Source organism: Strix aluco, chromosome Z (assembly GCF_031877795.1).
Source record: "Strix aluco isolate bStrAlu1 chromosome Z, bStrAlu1.hap1, whole genome shotgun sequence".
NCBI lineage: Eukaryota > Metazoa > Chordata > Aves > Strigiformes > Strigidae > Strix > Strix aluco.
This window is the reverse complement of record NC_133971.1, coordinates 12,707,197-12,730,744: the sequence shown is the minus strand read 5'-3', so window position 1 is coordinate 12,730,744 and position 23,548 is coordinate 12,707,197. Positions and strand designations below refer to the sequence as shown.

General features: G+C 35.7%; 1 protein-coding gene across 6 annotated transcripts in view; it reads right to left on the bottom strand.

Moving 5' to 3' along the window:
- CWC27 (CWC27 spliceosome associated cyclophilin) overlaps positions 1-23,548 on the bottom strand; it is a 121,083-nt gene that overhangs the window by 89,050 nt on the left and 8,485 nt on the right. For 2 of the 6 annotated variants that reach the window (XM_074813407.1, XM_074813405.1), the window contains exons 8-11: positions 21,239-21,318; positions 19,898-20,113; positions 18,107-18,140; positions 14,928-15,103 (exon numbers count right to left, since the gene is read on the bottom strand). In XM_074813407.1, the coding sequence (XP_074669508.1) occupies positions 14,928-15,103; positions 18,107-18,140; positions 19,898-20,113; positions 21,239-21,318 (506 nt within the window). The other 4 variants (XR_012621755.1, XR_012621754.1, XM_074813409.1 and 1 more) reach the window with 4 other exon arrangements.

Below are 23,548 nucleotides of genomic sequence, written 5' to 3'. Positions count from 1 at the left end.
AAAGTAAATTGCTTTGAGTTATAGCTAGTAAAAAAACTCTGAAAATGAAAAATTTACAAAGGAATTGGGCATGTAAAGTGATCTTCAATAGGCCCATGTAAAGTGATCTTCAATAGGCCCAACTGTTAAAGCAAAGTGACAGTGGAATGAAAATAGAGTAGAAGCCTAACAACAGTAGGGAAAGGACTAAGAAACTGGTTGATTAAAAATCAGCTAGTGGCAAATAATCAGAAAATGATATTGCTGTACATACACAGCAGTAAAGGAAATGTCCTCCTGGAAAAGGTCCTGTACAGTCGCTTGCTTTGGAAAGGTTGCTTATACACCTGTGGAAGAACAACACAGGAAAGGGGAAGAGCGCTTTCAGCAAAAAACTCCAAGTCAACAAAAATAAATGATCCAAAAGTTAATTACCTTACACTGCACAGCTCTCAGAGAAAGAAAGCTGAGCTTCCTTGTTGGCCAAAGTGGAAGAAAAAAGAAACCTTGAATATCACTGTTGATTTATATAGGAATTTACATCAAGCTCATCACTAAGCTAACACTACAATGCTCATGATGCTTTGATTAGAAATTTAGTATTTCAGGCTGAAGAGGAGAAGGGCTTAGAAAGGCAACAATTTGTTACAATTCCTCCCAAAAAAACATGATGGAAAATCTGTTATCCCACTTGACGGCAAAGACGATAAGTGGACTTGCAGACAACTCAGTGAAGACCTGTAATCAAAAAATTACCAGCATGCTAAGTATTAAAAACCAGGATGGATAATAATACGAAATATGGCTTTTTATCTAAGACAGCATAGTAGGTACAATCTTGGAGGTAAAAAAAATGTAGCTATCAATTTAGTGGCAGATTTCTTTACCATCTGAAGTATTTCCAGATCAAATCTGCTCAGCTCACGAAGTTTGTAATTTATTTTGTTTTGTTATTACCAAGCTACCAACTACTACTATTAACTACTAACTATTAAAAACAACTTTTTAGGCAAGAATTGAATTTCACTTCTTTTTATTAATGAAACATTATTAAAGATTCCACAACCAGAATCTGATACCCAACATGACTTGTTCTACACTGTATTAAAAGTATCTATTACTTATTTGGCTCTGTAGCAACAGAATCAGAGAATCATCTAGGTTGGAAAAGACCTTGAAGATCATCTACTCCAACCATTAACGTGACACTGACTGTTCTCAAGGCATGTAAAACAATAAAAATATTTAATTATACCACAAATTGACTGTTTAGAGACAAACAGCAGATGTGATGAATAACGAAAATGTTTGAACATACTGTTGTCATCCTTCACTGTAGTGCCACTTTAAGATGTATTGCTCATATTTACAAAAAGTGTATTCTAGAACAGAAACAAAAACCTCAGAATCTCTCTTCCCATGCTACTCAACTCCTTTGAAACAAAGAAAGGAAATGGAGCATGAACATTTAGCAATTAAAAAGTGCATGGCTATACCACTGTTAAATCAGTCTTGTTATGTTACCAAAAAAAAAAAAAAAAAAAAAAAAAAAATCGCATGTACAGCTAAAACAACTGAGAAGATTCCAGACCCTTGAAATGGTATCTTACCCACAGTATAGTGCTAACAATTCACTGTATAATAAAGGATTACACATTCTCACCTTCCATCATGCTACCTGCATTTTCACGGGTCATCTACGCATCCTTTTTTCCAGGTGACTAGACAAATGCACACACAAACTTCACATAAAAACACACTGACTCCTGCCAAGTAGCAGCAGGATGAAATACACCACAGTAACAATCCAGTCTTTGTCCCAGGCTAACACTATACCTATTAACATGCTTTGATGCCTAGCCAAGAAAAATCTCAGTGCTGGGATTCTGGGTTTTGTGTCCAAACAATCTAGGTTTGTGTTTAATACAGTATAGTCTGCTTTTAAGTTACTGCCAATCATTAACCCTACAAAGCGTATGTCTGGGATTATTTTTTCTTTACAATGAATGTTATTAAGGTAAAGAATACAGAAAAATCTACATTATTTTAAAAAGAACAAATGAATCATGCAATCCTTAGCACTAATAGTCTGATTCAGAAAAATAAAGTATTTCTAAAACCATTTCTGAAGTAATCTTTCTTTCCTGTATGTCAGTTATAGATCTCCGAAATATTGAATCTCTTGAACAAAATATAAAAATGCAAACAAAAAGGAACATATCTAGCTTCTTAAACTTATGGAAAATTTAAGGATTAATTTTCACCAAAGGAAAAGATTATTCTATTCATTTTCTGAGATAATTAGAAAGAGATCCTCATCAGTCAAAAAGTAACTGATCAATAGTTTTAAAGCACAATGGATGAAATTTGAAACATTACACTTAGCTAAATCAAGTATTATCGCTTTCCTTAAAGAAAATTAGTCAGGCTGGAGTGATCCCTCATGCTTTCAGGAAAAGAAATATGTAAAGCAAAAGAAAATATCAATTAAGTGTACTTTAAAAGTATTAATACTATGATATCACTTGAGAAGATGAGAAAAAACCTAATAACCAAATAACTTGATAAAACGTACAAGGATTAAAACGAAAGTAAGTATCATTCAAAGTTCTAGTTCCAGCAAGATGCCGTACCCATTTCTCTCCAAGATTGATGTCTGTACCTTTTATGCAGTGTGCTGTGGGCAGAAAGTCATGCGCACTTTCTACAGCACTAAAACTTACTTAAAAGTCTCTTGTCTCTGACAATTTGCTTCTGGCCCTGGCTTTGTAGCTGACTTTTTAAAATTAGATTTGCTGGGATTGTATAAGGAATCAATTTTACAAGGAACTCCACAAGCAACTGTAACACTCTAATTGAGTTAAAAATGGCAAGAAAATGTGGCCAAGGGGACAGGAGAGGAAGGCGATCATCTCATGAGATAGCCTTTTGGAGGGGAAAAAAAAAAAAAAAAGGAAAAAAAGTTACTCAAAACCAAGGGTAAGAACTTTTCCTGTCATTTTAGCCAAAATACTCCTTCCTCTCCTTTTATCTTTCACACCATACAACAATTGTTAAATTCCAGTCCAAAGGAATTTCAGTGGTTCTCAGGCTTATTTCTATGAACTTTTATTAAGTGTCACTGGAATCACCAAGTCACGTAAACATTTGCAGAAGTGAGTATTTTCCATATGACTGTGGATAAATGGCAATTTATGAATTAGCACTTTGGTTTCAAATCCATATTGAATTTACATGCCGTGATAAGTCACTCAAAGCATACAAACACACAGAAATTAATGTGGAAGCCTATCAAAACAAACATCTGACACGTAGGTAGGTATGAGTGTAAGATATTATATGGCCCATGGTTGAGTCTGTGTATGGTATCATTACAAAGTTAGGATATCAATACCAAAGCAAAAGATTCAGAAACCATTTCCCTTCTTTCAGACACTCGTGAAATATATAGGACTAAAACTCCTTCTTTTTCCTCTTGTACCTAAAGTGAATATTTGTGTCTGTTATTTTCTAGTTTAACATTAGTCATAGTCAAGATCAAGCAAGGCATCATAAAAGTATCTAACATACATTTTCTGACGATCTAATTTCATAAACAGACATGAGGAAAAAAAAAAGTTCATTTATAAATTACAAAGATATGAAAGCTTATATGTTTATTCTTTTCAAAAACAGAAGCTTAAAACAGCTATTACATTAATCAAACACACTCTCAACAAAATTGGAATTTAAATTTAAATTAAGCACTAATTTAAAAGAATACATCAAAAGAAGTTCCTATGTCAGATTTCTTCATGAAAGCCACATTGACTTAACTTACACCAACATCATTCCCACTGTTTTTTTATACCTAGACAATGAATTCCCACCAATTTGTGTCTGTGCTTTTCTCAACACCACAGGCGGGAAAAAAAAAAAAAAGGTTTTCTTTTTCTATCAGGTAGCTCCAGCTCACGCACATCTGCTTACCACAGCTGTGGCAATAAAGCACAACACATATGTTCTCTCAGGTAATATAGACTTATAAGTATTTAGGATTCAAGAGAGTTCCACCTGCAAACCACAGGAAGCATGCATAAATCAGAACCAGTACAATGCACTTTCAGTGTCAACCAGGTATTATGCTATATAATATTTCATAGACCGTTACTTTGTCTACGTAATTTCTGACATAATCTCTAACTTCTTCAAAGGTAGTGACTCACTTAAAGCATGTCACAACTCTGAGTTTCAGCTGAGTCTGGCATATGTGTGGCAAGGACTGTATGTTGAAGCACCTACACTTACAGAGTAAAACCAGGAAAATGTGTTGATCTTGACATGTGGTGGCAGCAGCTTTCTGTACTCTCATGCTGTAAAGTCAATTAATAATTAATGGAATAACTTAATCCTTCCCTCACAGCTAATACTCCAAACTCTTTACATCTTTATTTGCACTGAGTCTTGTCCAGATTCCTGCAAAGTGCTCCTCCAGTGAAAGAACACTGTCCTCGTGTATACTGAAAGTACTTAGGTAGGTACCACCTGCATAATATAGAAATTATATCTCCCACGTCCTTGCCAAGTTTTTGCAGCCAAGTTCACATGCTTGAATTAATACCTTCTCAAGAATTCTTACGATGAACAAGCAAAACTGTCTAATTCAGCTAGTATTCATGATGTACTGTATCTAAGGCAAATAACTAACCTAATGAAATTCTGCTTGGGCATAGGTCGGTCAAGATACAGAAAAAGGAAGACTGAAATACTGTCATACTGCTCTGTATGTATATCAACACATTTTATATGCCAAATACTTTCCATCAGAGAGTTCCTGCTTCTCCAAAGAGCTTTTCAAATGACATTTCAACCCAAGAGTGAAAGAGCAGAAATAAAAATCCAAATCTATTAACTACTGAAGAACAACCAGTGGAACACTTAGAACAGTCCTAAGTATGTTTAGTGTAATAAAAGTCACTAAAGCTTAAGATTTAAGAGAAACATTATGATATCCTGCATTGAAACAGGACTAGTACGAAAAGATTTGCTGCTTACATGCTCCCTTGAAATTCAGCATTATATGAGCTTTTACACTTTTCCAGAAATATTGGTTAGAATTTTATAGATTATGAAATAGGTGCTGCATCCTAACTGTAAAAAGCTGCAGGGCAGTTCTGAAGAGCAAAATAACTTTCTTGGGAAGTTTATAGGCTCTCTTTTCCATTCAGTAATTTCAGACCTTTCTGTCAGCATACTATGGGACAAAATTGCATAAAAGCAGGTGAGACTACAGAAGATAACACATAACTTCTTTGATCTCTAATTGCAAAAAAATTTAGTATGTAAGATTCTCCCATAACACTTTTCAGTCTCTTGCAAGCCACAACAGCTATAAGGACAAGAATGCATAGGTGTCCTCTCAGTATCTATATTCCACTCTAATATTATATATGAAAATATTTTATATATTAGACTGTATTTTAATATACAACATATAGTACTCCAGCTGATGGAGCTCTGGAGATACTGATGGTAAACCCTAGCTAAGTACCCAGCAACATTTCCAAAATGTTATGCTGATTACACTATACCTAAAAATCAGAACTCAAGAGGGTGAGGAATGTTAGAGACTATTCAGTGAAAGTTTTATGTTTAATGTAGTTTTGCAAAGCACAGCACAGAGTATCTTAACACAAGGAAGCCCTGAAGAATGAATCAGGAGTATTCAGAAGGAAAGTCAGGGTTTTTTGTCATAAAATACCTTCTCCCCCTACTCCAAAAAAAAATTACAGATCTCTAGTTACCACCTTATTTGAAATACAGGCTACACAGAGTACAATGAAAGTCAAATGGAAGTGTTGTAACTCTATAGCTGCTGTTTTATGGCAGTATATCACACAGATACATATCTAACTTTGTCATGTGTTATGTAATCATTACCTGCTCTGTTTTCAAATCAAGACAACGAACTTCGAATACACTCCCATATCTAGAATAGCAGAGATAGAAAAAAGACTAATTTCATGTCACCACTCACTTAGTAATTGTTCTATTTCAGTATGTGATTAAATAGCTACTTTTGCATAAAACTCGATTTTCTCAATAATTTAATTTTTTGATAATAATATTTGATTATAATATCAAAATGATTGATAAATTTAAACAATCATTTCAATTGTTTAAAATAGCTTTAGACACTTATTTCAGTGTGGAACACAAAATGGCCCACTTCAAAGAAGTTAAAATGAAACAACATAAGCTGCTTTGCTGGTTTATAACTATCGATGGTTCCTAGTTTTAAAAAAATACCCATACAAATGGAGCATAATAACACAGTAAACATGTCTTTTTTCAAGTACAGAATGAATGACTTTGAATAAAATACAAGTATTTACAATTAAGCTTCCACTACCAGATGAAACACAGCACTCTCTTAACACTTATAAATACGTAAGAATTCAAAATTTCTAAGAAAATTAAATTCAAAATGTAGGCAGTACAGTAACAAAGATCTGAAGGTACCACAATATGAAAAAATACAAGAGCAGGAAAGACTGCAAGTGTCAAAGCAATCTCATACAATAATCTTTTGTAGTAGTACAGTGTATCTAGTGATAGATATTGGTTCCACTTGACAGATTGTTTTGTTTTTTTTCTTTTAGTCTTTTAACACCTAATAGATGTCTTCCATTATTCTAAAACATGGCACTTTATGGATTCAGCAAAGACTTTCGGATCCAAAGTTAAGAGGTCACGATAAAAGGGCAATAGGTTTGTCTCTAATGAGCTGCAGCTAAAGCTAATCAGATTACACGCGCTCATTTCAACAGTTAAATGAATTCTCTTAATAAAAAAAATAATAATCTGGTACTGGTTTACATACACACAAAAAAGTACTTCTTGAATCAAGCTAGAATACAATAATCCAATAAAACTTTCACACAGAGAAAGAATATGAGTCAAAACCAAAAATGTTTCAGAGTAGCATCTCAATGCTGACATAATGCTATTGGAGAGTTTCTTAGTAGAATTCAGAATGAGTTCCTGACCAGTAGCTAGCCTGACTAATTTTAGAGTCAACCCAAATAATACCCTTTACTGATCAGGAAAATTTGCTTCCCAGTACTTTCAAGTAAGGAAGTCCTTAAAAAAAAAAAAAAATCATCCTCACAAACAGGCTGAAAGACTATCTTGGTTAAATAAGAATTAGGTTATGAAGTTACTGCTTAAAATAGTTGCCAATGAGATGTTAGCCACTGACTGGAAATATATCCATTCACTCCAGGGAACTCGGTACTAAATTCACTATTAGTGAATCACACAAACTCTCACAGTAGCAAATTCTTCTATCAGGATTGCTGGGCAAGTGGCTTGCTGAATAACATAAAAGCCGAAGACAACTAACTGCTAAAACCTAGGAAGTAAAAAACAGATTAAGTGTACAAAATGTGAAACTAGTTCTAGGAGAGCGATGACTGAAAATAATCTGGGAAACCCCAGCAACACAAGCAATCTTGGTGAAATTTCATTAAGAAGAGCTGATGTAGACACTGTATGAATAAACAGGGAGGTGGGAGGAAGAAAAAAGGTTGTTGCTCTCTGTATACATCACTAGTAAGGCTAATAAGAGATTACTGATCAAAGCTTTTTAAAGAATGTTGAAAAATTGGAGAAGGAACAAGAAATGCCATAAAGGGATTTGAGGACTGAAAAAAATGTCTTACTGTGAAAGACTGAAATAACTCCATGGATACAGCTTATCAAAAAGACAGATAGGACTCAGTAAGAATTTAAATAGTTGAAGTGAAAGAAAATACAGCATACTGTAGTGAACTTCAGAAAAAGGCACAGCAAAAAAAATAATTGGCCAAACCCAGACAAATTAAAATGTAAAACTGGATGAGGTGTTTTTAGGAGTAAGGTATCTAAATACTGGAATAGATTACACTCACTGGCCAAATATGGACCAAACTACACTCTCTTAAAATTTACAAAATATGTTTCATGCCTTTCCTGTTCAGCTGTAGCCAAACAGTGAGCTCAATACAGGGATAGCTGGCAGTAAATTATGACATGAGATACACAGTTTATCTAATGGTATCCTTTGGCTCAAAACACTATTAACAGAATACCTGAATTTGTTATAGGAAAACAACAGCAGTTCTTCAGATATAGTGAAGTTTGAAGTCAGTTGCAAAGAGAGTTTGTACTCAAGAACTCAAAAGCCAGTCTTACTAAGAATTTATACTACCTGGTGCTAAACTGAAAAGCAAGGAGACAAGATGTATTGTTGGACAAGGCCTGATAGTAACAGTTATGGTTTAAGAAAATGCTAGTAGGATTAGAAATAGAGTTATTAAATTGGAAATAGTAATTATTGTGGAGAAAGAATATCCCAGTTCTATACAGAAATAAATAAACCTTACATTCCAAAGTGAGTAAGTAGCTCTAAGTCTATGGTATTATATATATCACATTGCCACTACTTACAAACAAACAACATCCACAAAAAGGTATAGAAGTAGCTTGCTGAACACAAGACGAGATACTGGATTAAGCTTAAATAAATAGAAGAATAAAATACTTAAATACATATACATGTAACTTAAAAACAATTTAAAAAAATAAACAACTAAAGAGCTGCTGGACTTGTTATTCCAGACCTCAGCAGAGTCTGAGGGGGGACAAAAGAAAAATTTAAAAACACAAACAAAAACCAGATCACAGAAGCATTTGGGTCAGAAGGAACCGCAGAAACCCATCTACTCTACCTCATGCTCAAACCAGATGATACCCACTGCTCTCCTCACATCTTGCCTTTGCTAAATCCATGCTGACTACTTCTTCTTCACATGCCCAGAAAGAGCTTCCAAGAGGACCCATCCCATGATTTACCCAAGGACCAAAGTGAGGCTAACTGGATCATCCCTGTGATGACTGCCTTTTTTGAAAATGGGTGCAACATCTGAAACATCCTCCAGTCAGAGGATTTCCACAGTGTTTCAAAGATTACAGACAGCAGCCTTGCAATGACAACAGCCACCTTGCAACGAAGACTATAGACAGCAGACTTGTATGACATCAGTCTCAGTCCCCTTGAATACATTCCACAGATGCACAGAAATGTAACCATTATAAATAACAAAGTTACAGATTTTCAACAGTTAAAAGAACGACAAGAATTATTCCGCTGTAGAATTATGTGAGCCTCCAAAATTATTTTTCTTTTCATTACAATGCCTGCATTATAAGCAGGAGGTAACAAGTATACAGTAAATTCACTTAGAACAAAATATTCTACCATATATTATTAATTTATGAATAAAAATATCAAATTCTTCATTTATAACAACTGCAGATTTACAGAGTGAAAAAGAAGTTTTGATTTAAAGGTCTTTAAAAGACTTCTATGAAAACACACATAGAAGTACCTTTGGCTGTTCTATACCACAGTACAACGAGAGCACTTTAGGAAAGCAATCTTACGTGCTCAGTGTGCCAGTGTTTATTCAGATGCTCAGAAAATGTTGGTGTCTTAACTATATGCAATTTTTACTGCATGATCTGAAATGGACTTAGCATGAACCTGAGCATGTCAGCCTAGCATTATTAACTATTTTTCATTACTACTGTGCCTAGATGACAAAATGACAGTGTGGATGCAAGTCATTTGACTAAGTACAGATTTTACTAAGTAAACTAGTTATTTCATCTTGTCTTTTAACAAATGGAGAAAAAGAAGTCAGAGGAATCACACCTTAAAAAGCGTGCTTTGAGGATGAAGCAAGTAATTTCTTATATACACACACAGTAGAGGTCTAAAGTTTTATGAGGTTATTTTTTTTATCCATGAGACAACACGCATATAAGAAAAACTAGGAATGCAAAGGAGTGGCAGTATAGCTATTATTAATTACAATAGTAGTTAATAGTAACTACTACTATTACTATTCATCTACTTAGGACAGTGATGGCTTATAAGTCAAAAGAAATATGATTACTTAGTTCAGCTGCAGTTCATAGGGTTATTAGGAGAAAAATATACAATGGGAAATACAAACACAGAGTTAAATTCAAGTGATGTTAACTACTCAAAAAAAAGTTCTTCCTCAGTAGTTCAGTTATTCTAGACACCTATTTCATATTGCTATGTAATAGCATATCCTTTATAACGATGCAACTGAAATTGTTGACTGTACAGTGAAAAACTGTACAGTCAGCTGTACTCTGCTTGCACACTGCATGTCTTGCAAACAAAAAGCAGTGAAAATTTTTAAAAGTTGGTAACCAGAAATGTGTAGCACTCGAGCTCCACCTACAGGACGAAAACAAATGTAAAACCAGTATTTTTAATTACCAAACTAGAAGACTGTTCATGCTGAAGCCTTCAAACGATCATCTCAAGCCACTGCCATTTTACAAACTCAATGTAATGCTGATAAATTTGATTACTATTGCAATGATGGCAAACACTCCTTCTATCTGTATACATTCCTTCATGTAAACAGCTGTTACATACTGTGAAATTTAGGTTTAAGCTTTCTAATAAAAAACAAAAGACCTGTGGAATGTGGAATTTCTCCAACAATTTGCCTGAATAAGCGGGAAACTCTTCTTCCCGAGGTTTCCTATCTAATACAAAATTTGAAAGTGTCTCAAATTATTTTTTAAAACATACACAAAAGGTTCAAATGACTAAAATTAACTTCACCATTTGAGCACTCCAAGTATGATTGCATTTAGAAACGGTATTGGATCTCAGTACCATGAATGGGAGAAGGTGTCTATTGTTTCCATACTGTTTCTCTGAAACAGATGTGCAAACTTCTGACTTCACAAATGGATTTGCATTAAAAGAAACAGGACTGATACAAATGAATACAGACTTACAGAAAGTCATGCATGCTAAAAGACAGTACCCTGAAAAATTATTTTTAGAAGTTCAGTTATTCTATCAGCACATTTAAATATCTGATGAGATGAACAATTCTAATAGATATCAGATATTTCTTGCCCCCCTGATATGTTAGTAGACATTACCCTTCAAGCCATGTATGGTGGATCCAACCTTTTGTTTGATATTTGCACTTCCAACATCTCTGCCTGCTACAGTGGGTGCTTAAGTTCTATGACAATATTATTAATCATTTCCAGTACAATTACAAAGAAGTCACTATTCCAGACAATGAAACTTGATAATGTTTTATCTTACTTTATCTCATCAAACCCCAAAGTTAGTAACACCTTATTTATAACAAACAATATAATCCCTTTGATTTTCATGCCACAGGATGCCAGACAATTATTTGGAAAACAGTAAGCAGAAACTGGTGTTACTTGTGGTACTAAGCAGTGTCTCCCAAGGCTATGGCTCCCAACTGCTAAAAACAGATCCAATAAAACCTCTTCTGAGTTAAGATAACCCATTTGGTTATAATGCTATTGCTACTGCCCTGAAAGAGAGGAATAACCACAAACACAGTACATTGATCACCTACAGGCAGAGCCAGAAGCTTATGGAATGTCTACACAGATGTCTCTGAAAATGTGGTAAAACCCCATGAAAGCTTGGGCACAGAGTATCTCAGTCCTAAGGGTATGCTCTAGCTTTTCATTCCCTTCACGCTACAAACTTGCTATTATACCTTAGACAAATTTGATTCTAGCAACGCAGAAGTTAAACAGATCGGTAGACAGGTTATTGGACAGATAGGTAGGTAGCAAGTAAATACAAGAGTCCAGTATCTTTTGCTATTCTAAAGATATTATTTGGCTGCCATATATTTGAATGTACTTTTTCAGAAAAAGCTTTTCTTGGACAACTTTTAAATTTCTGAATCCTCGCCTCCACTACCCGATGCAGCTATCTAACACTATCAAACACATTTGTCCAATCTTCATGATCAACAGTTCATTAACTCCAAGAAATTTATACTTATTCTGTATTGAGGAATATTATGGGTAATATCTCAAAAATTATTATGGTGCAGGACTAATCAATCTCTGAAGGCAGACTACTGAAAACCAAGAATTACTTCTTTCTGCAGTCAGGGAACTGCTTCAGCACAATATTTCTGCAGGATTTGAGACAGAAAATTACCTCATGTACTCTTGTCCCCCATACTGACATATAACCATTTTAATTGACACAAGATAAATATTCATGTAATTTACCACTAGGATCACGTATCAATCTCAGTCACAGGACTAGTAACCAGATTCTGGGATCCAAGTTATCCATCATCCTCCTTGATCTCAGTGTACTTCCTGTGGACTAGCTGTCTACAGCAGAGATAGTACAGACACCAATTTCCAAAGCAGCCACACAGCACAACTGCAAAGATGGCAGAAAGGAAAAACAGGGAATAGGTTTTTAGAAGATGTCTTGTATATGTCCTCTGAAACAATACCTAGTTATATCTAGCACAGCCATTGAAACATGGCACTAAATTCAATGCACTGTGATTTAGGTGCTCTTACAGAGAGAAAAGAAGAATGAAAAACAGAAAGCCAATGCTCATGAAATATTATGCTGGTGTACATAACACTACCTGGTTTTACAATGAGATCAGATTTATGCACAGTTTCAAAAGAAATGTATTAAGATCAGTTTACAGATTTGATGACACAAATCTTGTTGACTACATAAAGTTTGCCAGAGCATGAAAGGTAGTTGCCTTGCCTCTAACTAAAAGTAGAATTGATTGGAAAAACTAATGCCCATTTAAATTACAGATTTTGTTTACTATATCCTTTTATGCTATTGTGTTGGATTGTTGATGTCAAATGCTGTTGCTTATTTATCTCCAGCTATTAAGTACATTGGGTATTCTCTTCAGCAAACACAAAATTACAAGGAACTTCAGAAGTAAAATCATCTAGGCCTGAAACAGAACTGACTGGAACCTACTCAGATTTGCTTAAATTACAAAGGCTTCTGTACTGTACCTGGTGTGCTTCTCAGATTGAAATTAATACCGGCGAAGACGCAGAAAACGACATTGAATTTCCTGTTTAAATTCCATGAATATTTCATTTTCTGGAGCTATTTGAACTTTTTAAAGTGATTTATAAAAATTGTTTTCTTGGCAATGTTCTCACTGGGCTTTTCACTGCTCCAAAACAGGCAGACAAACAGCAACACTTACAGTTGGTATATTTTTATACACCAATATTAAAAGATTATCCAAAATAATGCAAGTGTTCCTACTACTCTAAAAGCACAGCCTGCTTCTAAACATATAGACCACACAGAGTTAGAAATACTACATGTGGAATGGTCAAAACTTACTAATCTTGCTTTTAAAATCATATCAAATTCTTTCACTAAAAATAATCAAATCAATATCCATCAAGCTGCAAATGTCACAGTGTGATTTCCCTTTTCTCTTAATAATTAGTTTTGCTTCACAATTAAGATAATGATTGAATGCCCACCATAACTGAGAACAGCCCCTTCTTCAACAAGATATAGTTGGTATATATAGTCATATTAAACCAGAATAACCTGCAAGGAGTAAACAACTGATCTTGTTTCAGTTATTCCTTCTGTTTCCCAACCAGTTTCAAAATGCATTTTATCTCAAAGTGTATTATTATTAAAACAAATTTCTCTTCATGTGTCTTGAGCCAAAGCCTTTACTTCCCAGTTGTTAATAGGGATGGTAACTGCTACGGAACTTGTAAAGTGTTTGTATTGACTACCAGGTATTCTTTTGTCACAAACAGACTGTCCTGGATTCTTCCATGCTGGCAATATGCCTTGGCCATTACATATAAAACCATATCTGCAGTGGGGGTAAACAGAAGAAAAAAAAAAAAAGAGTATGAATGGCTCAGCTCAGAGGAAACTTGTGGGAGAGAATCTCAGACACCCAGTACATACAGAATTTAGTATAGGTAAAGCCTGAATAATTTCATCAGGCAGTTATTTATGACAACTGTGCAGAGTCAGAGTACAAAAATCTAAATTACTTTTTTGATGCTTCCTCCCACTACCCCAGTAAGTTTCACTGAGTAAGTAAATTTGCACATTGAACTTTGTAAGTGCAAAGACTTAATTGTTCAGTAACTTCTGGAGCCCACATTTACTGAAATATTGGACAATCATTCCTAGCAAGTTTCCCATCAGGTCCACCACACATCACCTGCATACATGATGAATGTTTTTATGCAATATAAATATTATTAAGCAGAAATTCCCAAACAAGTTCTAGAAGAAAGACTGCCAAAACACAAGGTTCCAAGAAAACAAATTATCTCACTGAAAATTGAGTGCTAATCAGTACAGATGTTCACAAAAGCTGGTAGAGTTTTATCACATGTCTGTAAAGGGCTGAATACTGCTACAGAAACATAATAATTTTTCTAGTGTTAGTTTAATAATAATTGGAATACAGTGTTACGCTACTAAACACAGTCATATTCCAACTCTCTAAGAACAGCCTTAGGTATTTAAAAACTGATGTATCAGTTGCAGTGTTGAAAAACTGGTACACGGCAAGAACAACTACTGTGTTAAACCAGACTTTAATGGATGACTAGGAAGCCTTTACTTTCTGTAAGTCTAAGTGGTGGATGACCACCATGTATTATCACAGATAAAGAAGCTACAAAACTCAATCTTCCAGCTGTGTAGAAAGACAACATAAAGCATGATAAATACATGTAAACACTCTTCATTTATAACTTAGAGGGAAGAAGAAAACTTCCATACAAGGTATCAATTAGTGCTCAGTGTAACAAAATGTGACTTAATGGTTTGGCTCAAACTGCCAAATGAAACTAAGAAATGAGAAAGCAATAAGCAATTTCATCTTCCATAGCTGGATGTGGGCAGTGGGAAATAATTTTAATGTAATATTAACCTATCAATGTAGTAACTGCAAAACTGAAATTGAGCAGAAAATCTAACTGTAAACAAGCTGAAGAAAAAAAAAAAAGCAAAAAGCAAACAACATGAAACTTACCTGCGACTAGTTGTTTTCTTTTCTGTCTTAGCTTCTTCATCTTGAAGTTGCTGTTTAGCATTTTCACTTGTATCAATTTTCAACTTCTTGGCAATGCGTTCTTTTATTTGAAATCTCTCATTGCTAGCAGCTTCACCTTCTACACTATCACCATCTTCATCACATTCTTCTTCCTCCTTTATTGATTTAAAATGATAAAACTTCTCCTTTAGCCTTTTTATTTTTTTACTACAGAATGTAGAACATGGAAAGTTTTTCTTACAAAGATAATCCCTTACAGAAAAAAAAAAGAAAATTATTTCATTTCAAAGCAAACTTTTCAAACAACTTTCTCCTGATTTCCTTCAGAGAGAACAAAAAATTCGAAACATGATAATTAAATATTTTTTCATACACAAATTTAATCTTTTTCGTATGGCTTAAAAAATGAAACCAGGCTATTCTAGACTGTGAATCCTTACAGGTCTTCAGAAGACCTCACAGCAAGGTGGTATCAGTCTGGCCATTATTCATGAATCCAAAATTTGATCAAAGAAATATATTAAGCATTTCCATTAAAAGAAAAACAAAACTTACTAAGAACTTAAGAACTTCCTGCTACAGGGCTAGACTACAGTCACAATGGGATGGAAGAGGTTTGCCCATCAGTCTCTGTGAGGGAATTTAAAAAATACTACATTGATCAAAAGAGGCTGTGAAACCTGTGGAACCAATCATCCTGACTTGGTGAAGATTTGGCTAGGGCTTAGGTAAGACCATTTCACTGAAACACAAAGAGTTGGACAGGAGAATTTCTAGAATAAAACCAAGACAATTCTAGACAAATTGCAATTGCTAAGTAGTAAACCAATTAAAATTTACAGAAATCTGAGTAACGGGAAGGGGTGGTCCACGGATGGTATTTTAAAATGGAAGAAACAAAATGGTTCAACTTGTCCAACTCAGCTGAATTCCCTACTTCCCCAACCTTCCATTCCCCTCAATCTGCAAAGGATTTCACCAGTTTTCCTCTGGAAAGAAAAAATAGAATACAACCTTCCTCCTCAATCCCTTCCCTCCTGCAACTCTACTCTTTTTTCCTGTCCAGTCTCCTCCTCCAGTCCCTCTTCTGTCTCATTAACTCCATCTGATCTTATATCTTTTAGACTCTCATTTTTTGGAAGTCTCATTACCAACTAATAGATTTAACACATTTCCACCCAGGGTGGGCTACATGACACCTCAGGAGGGAAGCAGCTGTTCAGCTGAATGATGATGTTACCCTAGTGACACAGAAATGCAAAACTGCCTGGAAGCTGTACTCGTTTTTGCTGTTGTTGTTTGTTGGGTAGTTGCCCTATTCTTCTCTTAGCTCTGGAAATAAAAGTGTAATAAGATATTTTGTGTCAGAATGACTAATGGCTACTGTATGTATTATGATTTAGTCATTTGTGAAGATTACTGAATTAGGGGGAGGATATCAAGCCACAGTACTACAAGAAACTTACTGTTTAGTAACTAACTGACAAATAGGGAGAGGAAAACAAGTTATGCAAAAACGGGAAATGGAGGAATGTCACTGGTGGAAAAAAATCAGTCCTGTGAACACATTTCATATGTTTTCCTTAATCAGGCACAAAAAGAGATTCAACAAGTAGTGATGAGGTACTGTTAATACAAAGGATCCAAGTCTCAAAGCATGAAATGTATGACCTCAAGGACTGCAGTAAGAGAAACAGGATGGTATTTAATACCATGAACAGCAAGGTCAGGTGCTTAGGGAATAATAAAAAGAGTTTCTCTTACACGCTAGGGACTTGTTACATGAGCGAGGTGGGGAGATCTGGAAGAATTATTTGCTCATAGGATGGCTATAAAACTACCAACGTGTTGCAGCCGTGTAAATGTGAAAGTGATCCTGTGATGTGTTAAATGAAATAAATCCAAAGGAGATGATAAAATACTAGTAAATCTAAAACTAGATAAAATCACGTTACAAGGCTCCGGTAGCTGCCTGAAATGCTAGATTCTAGCTAAAATCTTTCAATGAAATGAAATGTAAGAAGAGCACCTGCAGGAAAAAAAACGCCTTCCTATTTCCTATCTCATGACATTATTATAACAGCATTCAGATTAATTAGGCTGAAAAATAAAAATTTAAATAAATATATCTAACATCCCTGTTCTATATTCCCCAAATCCAGTTCACTTAACAAACGGCTATTTGAACATCTGAAGAATTATTAATTAAATACCATTCTCAGAACCCTCCTAACACTTAAATGTTCCTGCACAGCAGGAACAAAGAAGATTAAGAGAACCTGAACTCATACTATGCTTTGTGAAAAAAACAACAGGAAACAGGGTGGAAGCAGACTGTTCTCCTTTTTTTATGCACAAGAATGGGATAGACTGTGTCTTTCCTCCACTTCCACAGTGCATCAACTAACACTGCAGTACTTATGCATGGTGGATTCATATGCAAAACAGTACTTTTCAGGATTCAGTCTGGGGAATGGCAGATTACATTCCTCATCAAATATTACATCATTGTCTCAACAGCAACTCAAAGGGGCACCCCCATGACCTACGCGTGGAGGCAAAGATACTTCAGCTAGCAATCTCATCATGAATGACGATTTCCTCGTAATTAAAATAGCCTCCATGTTTGGTTGAATGTCACTGTTTGGTTATTCAGATTTCCTGTCTTGCAGAGGTGACTGTCTTCATCTATACAACTTAAGTGATAAATATTCACTGAACTTTTGTTTCTTTGAAAAAAATCTTTCCTACAGGACTCTCACTCACACACAGATTTCCCCTGAGACATTAGAGTTATATCATTATTCATGTCAAACTTAATTTTAACTTTTTTGGTTTTTTTAGAAGCAATTTCAGGGCTTTTATTAATGGTTTGTCACTCTATGGTAGATAACCTCCCACGTATGTAATCTATTGACTGAAATATCTGGTAAGCAGTTTTTATAAAATGCAGTAGTAGCTCTGCCCTACTGTGAATGTTCACAATGGTCAAACCTTAGAACTCTGAAAGGGTTCTAAGATCTCTGCTGGAAATCTAACTTGAGCTAGTTTTCAAAATCCTCTAAAATAGCATTTGTTCCCCTAAAAAAATGTTAATTCACACACAGTAAAAAACAAAGACTTATTTGTAAAAAAAAAAAAAAAAAAAAGTTACTTACCTCACTTAAATCCCCTTCTTCACTTGCTGCTTCACTAAAAGAAAGAAAAATAATCATAACTACTTTGAAGTACCAGATGAGATTTAAAATACTGTTTAAAAAGTTCTTATTTGTTTGGTTAGCTACCTGACATTTTAGTCAACCTAGTTATTTAGATCATCCTCACATTCATCTTGAAAGTATCAATTAATAGAATTTTCTATCATTTGACTGTCATTATCCTTTCTATTTAGAAATGTTTAAAATCACAGGATAAAACCACTTTCATACAATGGAAAAATTCTAGCCATACCTTGAGCTATCCAGACAAAATACTAATGTATACAGCGAAAAGAAAAAAACCCAACAAAACTCACTTAAGATTGATGGTTTTGATCTCACATATCAAACAATTTCTAGCATTTCATTGCAAATAGTCTATATTTCAGAAACTCTTCTTTATATAGGCATGTTCCACATGCACTATACTGATAACTAAGCTTAACATCAAAATTTTCATGTTACACAGCTACAGCTTATTGTATTAGAAAAAGGAATCTATTTGAATATATTAAAGCTAACATATTCACAGTTAATTGTCACAAACTAATAATAAAGACCCTTGAAGATTCTTCCCACAATTTAAAAAAGAAGTTATGTTAAAGAAACAAAGCAAGGAATATTAAAAAGTCCCCAAAGTCAAGGCTTTGATGTGCGTTCTAAGCCATCAATAAGTAATCAAGGTCATCAAAGAAACTGTAAATTTACTGCAACCAACGACATTGATTTCCTTTCAAAAATTAATCGAGAAATCTCTCTGCGGAAGTATTTCTTCATAGAAGATTATAATTTTTAAAAAAACAAAATAAAACACCAAAACCACATTTATAAGTATTAAAGAAAATATTTAGAATGCATCCAGGTCTGTAATTCTGACGTCAGCCCTGAACAAGTAGAAGCAACAGTAAGAGATAAAATAACCTCCTTGGTATTTGTAACATGGCTATAAAGGGAACTGCCTTACCAGCCTCTCAGAGTGTTTAGAAAGGGCTACATGTGATATATTTGGACTCACACAGAATCTCTAACCAAAGGTTTTTAAGGAAACTACGTAGTCCTGGGGTGATGGGAACATGAATAAATAGATGGTTAAAAGACAGGAAACAGAAGTTAGAAGCAAACAATCACTTCTTTCAATGGAGGAAGATCATTAGTAGGTTGGGGCTTGAGCTGTTCAGTGAGCTCAGTAACAAAGCAGGCAAACAGCCAAGTCACTGCGTTTTTTGAAAACACTAAGTTACTCGGGATAGTAAAGCCGAGAGCAGTTAGAAGAATTGCAGAGGACCTGAATGATGAGATAATGACAGATGAAATCTGAAGAAGATAAAAGTAAAGCTATGCACATGAGGAAAAGGAGTTCCACATACAGAACAAGGAGCTCTCAGCTGAACATTATTAATCATGATGTGTTCCTCAGGGGCCTGTGTTGTTTTGTATCTTCATCAGTGACACAGACAGTGGGATTGAGTGCACCCTCAGCCAGTTTGCAGATGACACCAAGTTGAGTGGTGCGGCTGACACACCTCAGGGAAAGGGTACCATCCAGAGGGACCTGGACAAGCTTGAGAAGTAGGCCCATGTGAACCTCACAAGGTTCAACAAGGCCAAGTGCAAGATCCTACACTTGGGTGAGGGTGAACCCCGGTATCAATACAGGTTGGGGGATGAAGGGATTGAGAGCAGACCTGTGAAGAAGGACTTGGGGGTACTGGTGGATGAAAAGTTGGACATGAGCCAGCAATGTGCACTCACAGCCAGAAGTGTGGCCAACAGATCAAGGGAGGTGATTCTGCCCCTCTGATCCACTCTGGTGAGATCCCACCTGGAGTACTGCATCCACCTCTGGAGTCCTCAGCACAGAAAAGACATGGACCTGTTGGAGCAGGTCCAGAGGAGGCCACGAAAATGATCAGAGGGATGGAACACCTCTCCCGTGAAGAAAGGCTGAGAGAGTTGGGGTTGTTCAGCCTGGAGAAGAGAAGGAAGACCTTATAGCAGCCTTTCAATACTTAAAGAGGGCTTATAAGAAAAATGGTGACAAACTTTTCAGTAGGGCCTACAGCAAAAGGACAAGGGTTAATGGCTTTAAACTAAAAGAAGGTAGATTCAGACTAGATATAAGGAAGAAATTTTTTACAGTGATGGTGATGAAACACTGGAACAGGTTTTCCAGAGAGGCGGTAGGTGCCTCATCCCCGGAAACATTCAAGGTTGGGTTGGACTTGTCTCTGAGCAACCTGATCTAGTTGATGTCCCTCCTCAATGCAAGGGGATTGGACTAGATCACCTTTGAAGGTTCCCTCCAACCCAAACTATTATATGGTTTGATGATAAGCAAATTCTTGGAGTTGACATAAAAGCAAGTCAGAAGTTAAGAAGTATTAGAAAGAGATAGAGAAGAAAACGGAGACTCTCTTTATACAAGCATACGGATTTATGATTCACCTCATTTTTAATGCATTGTTTAGATTTGGAAAAAAATTACATTTTAGAACATAACCAGGGTTGGGAAGAGCAACAAGAATAATCACAGGTACAGCACAACTTCTGTTGTGAAGAAAAGTTGAGTAGGCTTTAAAAGTTCAGGCTAGAAAAGGGATGACCTAAGAAGGGATTGTGGTAAAGATAGGTATAAAGGGACTGAGTGCTCACTGTCACTTCCAGCATAAGAGTTAGAATTTATCAAATGACATCAGTAGCAGCTAGGTTCACAACAAAAAGTGAAGGTACTTCTTCCTGCAGCAGACAGGAGGGTGTAATTGTGAACAGTATTACAAGAGACTGAATAAGTACTTTAAAGAGAGCTCTATTAAGGATTACCAAATAGATGAACCACATCAAATTCTGACAGTCATCTGAGCTGAAAGTACATGGTGGCTGGGAAACTACTCAGGTAAACATTATGCTTGCTCTGTGTTTATTCTTTGTTGGGGATCCACTGATGGCCAAGCATAGTGGGTTAGAGGTCTGATCCAGCATTGCTATTCTTAGTTTCTTAAAGAGTAACAGACAAACAGTGAGTATACATGATGCTAATCAGGTCTAAACTCCTGAAAGTAAATCTATTCTGGAAACTGGAAATCATGTATTAACCTTTTGACAGCAGGAACTGAGCTTAGATGTGGATCATCCTTCAGTAGATCGTGACTACTTTTACTTTTTCCCTTCATGCTCTGTTAAAAAAAAAAAAAAAAGAAGAAAAAAGTTATTAGAAATTTTGGTGTTTGGGAGAATAGATGGTGAAAAAGGATAATGGTAAGAAAAAGATAACCGGTTTCTTGCTAGGTTTAGCCTAACCAGTAAGCATAAACACTTTTAATAGCAGAAGAACAAAGACGACATTCCATAAAGAGGAGCAAACTGATCCCATGAGTTTAAAAAGTTTTTGCAATAGCAATGCACTTCATTTTAAAGGAAAAAGGGGGAAAAAAAAAAAAGAGATTGAACAATCGTCACAATCATTACACATCATAAAGATACATGGTCTAGCACATACATACTTGAGTGAATGAAGAGGTTAAGAACTTGACTTTCCAATAGTGGCATAAGACAACTCAAAGAACTAACATGTACAAAGTAGTACTTATCAATTGGTAAAATATTAATTAGATCCCTAGGGATAAACAAAACAAATTAACAACCTGCAATACATCATGCAGGAATCATCTACTGAAGCAAGCAGTCAAATAAATCTAACGCCACATAAGATCTCCATGCAGAAAGACTGCAGTAAGAAAGCATTCCCCATGCTAATCCAAAAAGTACATTTAAATTTCAGACTGAAATCAAAGACTGAAAATCTCTTGCTACAGAAACAGTCTGTACTGCGACCTGAATGTCTGCATTTCAGCCGCATCTTACCACCTTTTCAGGAAGACAGTAGTTGTGTGGATAATAAAATCTTACTCATTTAAACACAACTTCATTTTTTGTTATGTAGGAAAAAAAAAAAAAGACTAACACATTCAGCAACACGAAAAATTACTTCCTTAACAAGTAATTTGTGTGTGTGTGTGTTCAGGAGTTAGATGAAACTTAAGACAAGTGGTTATCACCTTTGTAAACTGCTCCAAACAAGTACAGACAATTAAATGAGCAGTTTGGACACTGAAGGTCCAATTTAAACACTAATCAACAACCACTGTCAGGTCCCTGAGTACACTGATAGCTTTAGTGGCCTTGTGGAGTTTTACCTGGAGCTCCTCTGCCCATAAGCACCATTTCAGCTCAGGCCTGAAATTCCAGTCGCTGCCTGAGCTATGTCAGAGATGTACCTGTGTCTAACCCCATCTTCTAGTTGGGTCTGTTGGACCTACATTGTAGACTTGTCTCTAGTCCTGTCTCCTGTCCCATCTCTTGCTGCTCCTGACTGGACTCTTTGGATGGGGACCTTGGTCTTGTTACTACTTGCCATGCCCTGCTGATGGACCCTTGCTACCAGTAACCAACTCTGCCTGCTGTATCCAGACCCTGTAGGATTGTGCCCCTATTGGTGAGCACACTGTCTGTGCTGGAATCACTCTTGCCTCCCTGTTTGCCCTCCCTCATGCAGCCATTCTGCTCTTGCCACTCCTTGACACAAACTTCCCTAACCCTGTGATCTCTGCCTTCTATAACCTCCTGGGGTACACAAATTTTCTTTCTAAGAATCATGCTTTCTATAACTATTTAGAGACTCTCCTGATATAGTAGACACAATTTGACCTGTAACGTTTGAAAGACACCAGTGGCCCTAATCCCTTGTTTAATCTCTTTCTGAAAGCATTTATACTTCTCACTTTAATCATGTTCTGTGGCATAAATTTTCACAACCTAAATTCGAAGAGGGAAAAATACTTTGTATATTTATTTGCTCATTTATCTTTGTGTCTCAACTTTCACATTGTAAAAAATAGGGAATAATCATTCTCAGACTTCCCTCCCTCTCTCCCCCTTTTTAAAGTTACCATGATTCATATCTCCAGTTATCCTTCTTGCCCTTTGTACAGTCTCTGGAACAAGAGTCAGGTGACAGATTGCAGTAAAGGCAAAATATATTCCCTCACTTACTCTAAGTGTAGTGCAGGCTGAACAAATGCAGAGTAGAAAACTGTTCATAATGGGGAAGATGGAGAAAAGACTTAGGGACACATTCTTAAATTCAGTACTTAGTTAATATGATGTGACTAAGACAAGAATTCTTATTTGTCACATGTAAACATAAAACCATTAAATACTGTAAAAATTTCATCCCAACACATGGTGTTTTCATTTACTCTTTAGATAATTTTAGCCTCAGCCTCACTGCACTAAAAATTAATAGAAAATGTTTCCTTTTCCCAGATCTGTTAGAGGATTCCTCAGTTACTTGCAGACTTTCCTCTCAACTGCTGTCCTTAAAAGTATACCTTTCTTACATTGAAA